We start from the raw sequence: 7,197 nt of genomic DNA on the forward strand, positions 1-7,197 counted from the left end.
GCTGTTGTTGTTAAGTAGGGTCAGTTCTGACTCATGGTGGCGCTGTGTGCCACAGAACGAGACCCCGCCCAGTCCTGCCCCAGCCTCAGTTATTCGTCTGTGTCAGCCCGTTGTGGCAGCCACTGTGTCAATCCATCTTGTCGAGGGGCCTTTGCCTTTTGTGCTAATTACCTTGAATCTCTTGAAATGAGATAGAAAATGAGATTCGGACAGAGCGCTCAGTTGAATTCCAAGTATCTAGACAGCGCCTTAAGCTCCTAAAATACAGGATGATTTCAGTATGTACTCATTACGCGAGGACTAATCAAAACCAAGTAACAACGAAGCTGAGTTCATTTCTGCACTGAACATAAGAGGACTTTCTTAAAGATCTTTTTGAATATTACAGAGTTCATCTTAGGAAGGTGGACATGAGCCACGGTTAACTTGGTCCCCAATTTATGATTGCTCCCATGCACAACAGGTGGGACTGTCTGGGACCCATAGGGTTGGCATGGGCTAATTTTAAGAAACCGATTGCCAGGCCTTTCTTCCTCGTCTCTCTGGGTCTGGAAGCTCTGTTGAAGCCCGGCCACTATCACAGGAATAGGCGAGGCTGCACTGGCAGCTGGGTGGTGGCTGCACAGGAATGGGCATCAGACCACACCACCTCCAGGGCCAGGCTGAGGCCGCTGACATGTTGCTAGCCCTAAAGGCTAGCGTGCAGGCTCTCTTCCACCACTGGTCCCATTGTGTCTTGTTTCCGCTCCTTCAAGGCCACTCTCGAGCACGAAGAGGCCAAGATCCTGCGCATCCAGCTCGAATTGACCCAAGTGAAATCGGACGTCGACAGGAAGATGGCGGAGAAAGACGAGGAGATGGAGCAGCTGAAGAGGAACTACCAGAGGACGGTGGAGACCATGCAGAGCGCCCTGGACGCCGAGGTGCGGAGCAGGAACGAAGCCATCAGGATCAAGAAGAAGATGGAGGGCGATCTGAACGAAATCGAGATCCAGTTGAGCCACGCCAGCCGCCAGGCTGCCGAGACCCTGAAGCACGTCCGGGCCGTCCAGGGCCAGCTGAAGGTCTGAGAAAGCTCCGCGCAGTGGGACTGTGCCCTCCCTTCAAGCTCCTCCAGCTGTAGGTTAGGCTGGTGGCCCTGAAGCCTCAGCGTCTCGCCTCTCTTTCCCATTCTCTCGGGCTAGGAGACCCAGCTGCACCTGGACGATGCCCTGCGGGGCCAGGAGGACCTGAAGGAGCAGTTGGCCATCGTGGAGCGCAGAGGCAGCCTGCTGCAGGCCGAGGTGGAGGAGCTGCGGGCCTCCCTGGAGCAGACGGAGCGAGCCCGGAAGCTGGCTGAGCAGGAGCTGCTGGATTCCAATGAGAGGGTACAGCTGCTGCACACCCAGGTAAGCTGGGGGTCAGGGGAGCCTGGGAGGGAGAGGAAGAGGCCTCAGATCCCCCAGGGTAACAGAGCCATGTGCCTTGCCCTAGAACACCAGCCTCATCCATACCAAGAAGAAGCTGGAGACGGACCTCACGCATCTCCAAAGTGAGGTTGAAGATGCCAGCAGGGAGGCAAGGAACGCAGACGAGAAAGCCAAGAAGGCAGTTACGGATGTAAGGCATTCTCTTCCTGTCCCCTGTTTGGCCACAGAGATCCGTGTTGTACTCAAACGCCCTCCCCTGCCCTGAATCTGAGTTTGCTACTATCAGACAGACTGGGCCCTCCTCAGGTCACACAATGACCAGCATTCTGCTCCTCAAACCAACTCACTGCCAGCCAGGCAGTTCTTCCGAATCACAGTAGCCCGATAGGGCAGGGTAGAACTGCCCCATGGGGCTCCTAGACTGTAACTCTGCATGGGAATCCAAAGCCTTATCTTTGTCTCAGAGTGGCTGGTGGTTCTGAAATGCTGACCTTGTGGTTTACAGCCCAAGTTATAACCAGGGCTCCTCGAATTCTGCTCCACTGCCCCTCAAACTCTACTGCTCAATTCAAAGGTGGGAACAACAACAACAAAATGAATAGAGCATGGCAAAAAGAAGTTTTGGTGGTGTAGTGGGTTAAGCATCTGGCAGCTAACCATGAGGTCCACAGTTCAAAATCTCCAGCCACTCTGAGGGAGAGAGAGAAGGCTTTCTACTCCCAGAAAGAGTTACAGTCTGGGAAACCCATGGGGACAGTTTTATCCTGTCCTATAGGGTTGCTATGAGCCAGAATTGACTCGGTGCCAGTGAGTATGTTTGTTAGCTTTTGAGTTTGGATAAAAGGAAGGCGGGAAGGAATTCTACTCTATTTCTCTCTACATGCTCGTTGAGATGTGTGGTCTTTCCTTCAGCGTCTAACTAATTCCGAATATGAAAATTAGACCCCCCAGAATTTAATACTGCATGGAATCTCAGCCCCAAGGAAGCTAGCTTCCCTTCCACCACCATCTAGGCTGCTTGCTCCCTCTGAGGTGGCCATCTCAGGTCCAGCCACAGCTACAACAGCGCCGCCTGCTGATGATGGGAGAACATTGCCTCTCACCTCTAGCTCTCCAGCAGTCACACCCCACAAGGCTTAACCTCCCGATACCCAAACCAGAGATGCTGGGTATCAGATTAAACTCCTCCGAATCCCAGGGCCCTCTGAAAGTCCAGCCTTAACCTGCTAGCCAAGAGTAGAATGTTCTTATGAAACCTTTCGTAAGCCAAATGGTGTCAAGTGAAAAAAGCAATTCATGTTCATTTATACGGGAATAATATTTTGAGCCATGCTAGAAACCCCCACGCCCAAATAACCTATCAAGTCACACCAATAACACACAAAACCTAAAATAACGCGAACATGAAGTGTTCATACACACAGCTCAAAGTTATGACCCCTTGATGTTGAGATGCTGGATGTAGTTCCCAGGGAAGGCACTGGGGGCGCTCTTTCACTGCTCAGGCTGCATATCCTCCTGAATTACTGGACACTACCTTGACTCTCCCCCACGCCACCCACCCTTTTTTTTTTTTTTGATGGTTGTGGGGGATGGGGAGCGGAAACTCCATTCAGATTTCTTTATGCAAAAAACTTACTTCCATCCAGTCAATTCTGACTCAGTAATTCTATAGGACCGGGTAGAACTGCCCTGTGGGCTTCCGAGACTAACTCTTTATGGGAACAGGAGGTCTGCTCTTTCTCTCAAGGCATGGCTGGTGGCTAGCAGTCCGATGAGTAAAGCTACTACACCCCCGGGTTTCTTTAGGCTGGTGAAAACACATATTAATATAGTTCCTTTATAAAAATGAAGTGGCATAAAGCAAACTTTCAAAAACAAGGATAGTTGGAGTTATTTTCACACAAGGATGATCAGAAAAGCCTTTTCCTGGGGTGGGTGAAGTTCTTGCAGAGGCCAGATTAAGCACCCACTAACCTCAGCCAGCCTTTGAAGGTGCTAGGTCTTCATTCCATAAAACTGCTGGAGCTCTTGTCCTATTCTGTGGTGGAAGGAAGGAGCTCTGGCGGCATAGTGGTTACACACTGGGCTGTGATCCACAAGGTCTGCAGTTCAAAACCACCAGTGAGAAAGACAGGGCTTTTTACTCCCATAGAGTTACAGTCTCAGACATTCACAGAGGGCAGCTCTAGCCTGTGTGATGCGGTTGCTATGAGTCAACACCGACTCGATGGCAGTGGGATGGGTTTGCTGGTGGAAGGGCACATTCAGTCATGAGCTTACCTGTAGTCTTTTTCTCCTTTGGCATTTCCCCTGCGCCGCTGTAGTACCCAGGTTTTGGCAGCTGATTTCTTCTGTCTCAGGACGGGTGTCACTTGCTTTTCAGGCGGCCATCATGGCCGAGGAGCTGAAGAAGGAGCAGGACACGAGTGCCCACCTGGAGCGGATGAAGAAGAACCTGGAGCAGACGGTGAAGGACCTGCAGCACCGGCTGGATGAGGCGGAGCAGCTGGCCCTCAAGGGGGGCAAGAAGCAGATCCAGAAGCTGGAGAACCGGGTACTTGTGGGAAGAATCCCCACTTCAGCAGCGCGCTCCCGACACTCAGCTCCCTCCACAGCCTCACTCTGACTTCTGACCCTTGCCCACAGATCCGTGAGTTGGAGCTGGAGCTGGAAGGGGAGCAGAAGAAGAACACGGAGTCTGTCAAAGGCCTCAGGAAGTACGAGCGCCGGGTCAAGGAGCTGACGTACCAGGTAAACAGAAAGCGGAGTCACTGGGTGGATCAGACACTAGCTGGAAGGTGGAAGGTTCAGGTCCACCCACAGGAACCTCAGGGGAAAGGCCTAGGGATCCACTTCTGAACAGCCAGCCTTTGAAAATCCTAGACAGCAGGGTGGGTGCAAGGCCAAATGGACGCCACAGCGCCTGGCTTAAGGAAACCTGCTCTCTGTGACATGCAAATGCCACCGTGGAGTAAGGCCTGGCCAGAATGTCGCTAGAGATGCACCGCCCCCACCTCTGTGGTCAGCGTCGCCCCAGTACCCTCCAATTTCAGAGCGAAGAGGACAGGAAGAATGTGCTGAGGCTGCAGGATCTGGTGGACAAGCTGCAGGTGAAAGTGAAGTCCTACAAGAGGCAGGCGGAGGAGGCGGTAAGTCACGGCAGTGCGTGCTCTGTCCATCCCTCCCAGTCGGCGAGGGGTGTGTGCGGGGGGCGGGGCGGGGGCGGGGGCACTTGAGCTCATCAGCCTGGCCCCTTTGGTTTCAGGATGAACAAGCCAACGCTCACCTCACCAAATTCCGGAAAGCTCAGCATGAGCTCGAGGAAGCCGAGGAGCGGGCGGACATTGCTGAATCCCAAGTCAATAAGCTGCGAGCTAAGACCCGGGACTTCACCTCCAGCAGGGTAAGTCAGTGCCTTCCCCATGCGGCAGGGGCAGCTCCAGGACGGCTGGGCCGAACCCACTGGGGCCGTCGGGTGTTTGGGGCTGGAAGGCTTCTCCGCACTGCTGTGGAGCCCAGACAGATGCAAAACAGCCCCATAGGACAGGGTAGACCCGCCCCTGTGGGGTCCCGTCACTGATTCTGTATACGAGTAGAAAGCCCTGTCTTTCTCCCCAGGGACAGCTGGTGGTTTTGACTGCTGATCTTGTGGTTAGCGCCCAATCCATAACCACGATGCCACCAGGGCTCCTGGAGAGAATCTTAGAAAACCCTTATTTTTCTCAGTGTCAGGACACTCCCTGCCACACACTCAAGTCAAATCCAACTCAAAGTTAAAATCCACTCAGAAACCCATAGGGCAGAGTAGAACCACCCCTGTGGGGTTTTGAGGCTATAACTCTTCAGTTGGGGGAGGTGGGGAGAAAGCCTCATCTTTCTCTCTCTCTAGCAGCGAGGTTAGTGGTTTCAAACTGCTGACCTTTTTGCTAGCAGCCCAATTCCTAGCCCACAAGACCAGCAGGGCTCCTCAGACTTGGGAAGCTTTATTTAAAGTCACCGCAGAGCTGAGGCAGAGCTCAGTGACAAGGCAGGTCTACACTGCCGGCTTGGTGGTTGGCAGTCCAGCGCTTACATGAGCGTGCCCTCAGGGCTCCGGTTAAGGTAAAGTAACCACAAGTAAAGGGCAACAAACAAATGAAATAAACCCTCTGGTGAACAAGAGATGGACGTTGTCCACTGGCTGCTCTCCACCGCCCTCTGCTGGCTGCGGTGGGCAGCCTTCCAGGGCCTGCAGGGAGGCTGCTGCTGAGAGCGGGGACAGTTTCTCACGCTGTGGGGAGCTGTCTCCACACATGCAACTGGGTATTTTCCTGAGGTCCAGAAAGTCCTATGAGAGGTGTAAGACGGAGCATGCCTGCCATCTGACAAAACTCAACACGCCGCTTCCCTTCCAGATGGTTGTCCACGAGAGTGAAGAGTGAGCGAGACCCTTCTGGAGCAGGCAGGAAATATTCACAATGGCTGTTTCCTGGGCTCCTGACGGAAAGCCTTCATGTCCCCGTGACTGCTCTTCGCCTGCAATAAATTTTGCTTTGCTTTCAATGCGGACTTCCTCCCTTTCTCTTCTTGCGCATACAGAAATGGCTCAGAGTCGGGAAATTTCATTCATGCGTCATGTTGAATCTCAGTACACAGCAGGCTTCATGAGTTCAACTGGTATGTGGGTGCCAAACCAGGGAGATTGCTTTGTGTTTACATCTGAGATTAGATTAGAAAGAAAAAGTATCTCTTGTCAGGGGAGGTCAGTCCCTGGAAAGTGACCTTGTGCTTAATAAAGAGAAGCCGTGAGAAACAGGGGGACCCTTGCTGAGATGGATTGACACGGTGGCTGCAATGAGGGGCTCAAACATAGCCATTGTGAGGAAGGTGCAGGACGGGCAGTGTTCCACCCCAGTTATGCACAGGATCGACTGACTTCAGGCCACCTAACAACAGGTTCACACTGCTTTGGGGAGACAAGAGAGAGGGGCTGTCAAAAGAGCCACCTCTATATATGACATGAAGGCAACACAGAGTTTAGGGTCAGGAAACCCCAGTCTCAAATAGAGGGGTTAGAAAAGGAGACAAGATTCCCTTCATCCGCTCACTATCAGGGGGGCTGCCCCATGCAAGGAACTTGTTAACTGTTCAAACCCACTGCCATCAAGTCAATCCCAACTCATAACGACCCTGTTGGGCTAACCCTGAAGCTGCTAATCTCAAGGTCATCCCTTCAAACCCATCATCTGCTCCTCAGGAGAAGAGATGAGGCTGTCTGCTTCCATAAGGATTTATAGTCGGACATTTGAGGAGCAGATCTATCCTGTCCTACAGGGTTGCTGTGAGTGAATGTGCCAACGATCAGGAATACACCAGTAAATAAAATAGCACCAGGCTTTTCTCAGGGCTCACGATCTGTATCTGATTAAGACATGTTATCTCGGTGAGGTCAGTACTAGCTCACCCCTTACCCGGGGTGCAAGGTCAACAGTTCGAAACCACCAATGGATCCTCAGAGCTTTCTACTCCTGTAAAGAATGACACTCCTGGAAACTTACAGTGGCAATTCTACCCTGTCCTTTAGGGTCACTGAGTTGCCATCAACGCGATAGTGAGTTTTGAGTACACAGAGGGAATCGGTCTTGGAAGAAGTGCAGCCAGAATTCCGTAGAAAGCAAGGATGGCGAGACAGCATCTCATGTACTTTGGACACTGCGATCGTTTCATGTCAACTTGAAGCTGTATGAAAGTGTAGGGGTGGTTATCCATCCTGTTAATCAGGTCACAGCCTGATGGTGCCTCCTTG

The 7,197-nt window shown here is 52.4% G+C and overlaps 1 protein-coding gene across 1 annotated transcript in view; it reads left to right on the forward strand.

The window, feature by feature from the left end:
* LOC101653571 (myosin-3) overlaps positions 1-5,922 on the forward strand; it is a 30,712-nt gene extending 24,790 nt beyond the window's left edge. Inside the window, exons 30-37 of the mRNA XM_045293293.1 lie at positions 756-1,064; positions 1,185-1,388; positions 1,474-1,599; positions 3,796-3,966; positions 4,059-4,163; positions 4,466-4,561; positions 4,678-4,815; positions 5,807-5,922. Of these exons, the coding sequence (XP_045149228.1) occupies positions 756-1,064; positions 1,185-1,388; positions 1,474-1,599; positions 3,796-3,966; positions 4,059-4,163; positions 4,466-4,561; positions 4,678-4,815; positions 5,807-5,833 (1,176 nt within the window). The 3' untranslated portion in view covers positions 5,834-5,922. The remainder of the gene's footprint in view (positions 1-755; positions 1,065-1,184; positions 1,389-1,473; positions 1,600-3,795; positions 3,967-4,058; positions 4,164-4,465; positions 4,562-4,677; positions 4,816-5,806) is intronic.
* Positions 5,923-7,197: the final 1,275 nt, after the last annotated feature.

Source organism: Echinops telfairi, unplaced genomic scaffold (assembly GCF_000313985.2).
Source record: "Echinops telfairi isolate 266 unplaced genomic scaffold, ASM31398v2 ScPeMD7_2010;HRSCAF=2546, whole genome shotgun sequence".
NCBI classification, from domain to species: domain Eukaryota; kingdom Metazoa; phylum Chordata; class Mammalia; order Afrosoricida; family Tenrecidae; genus Echinops; species Echinops telfairi.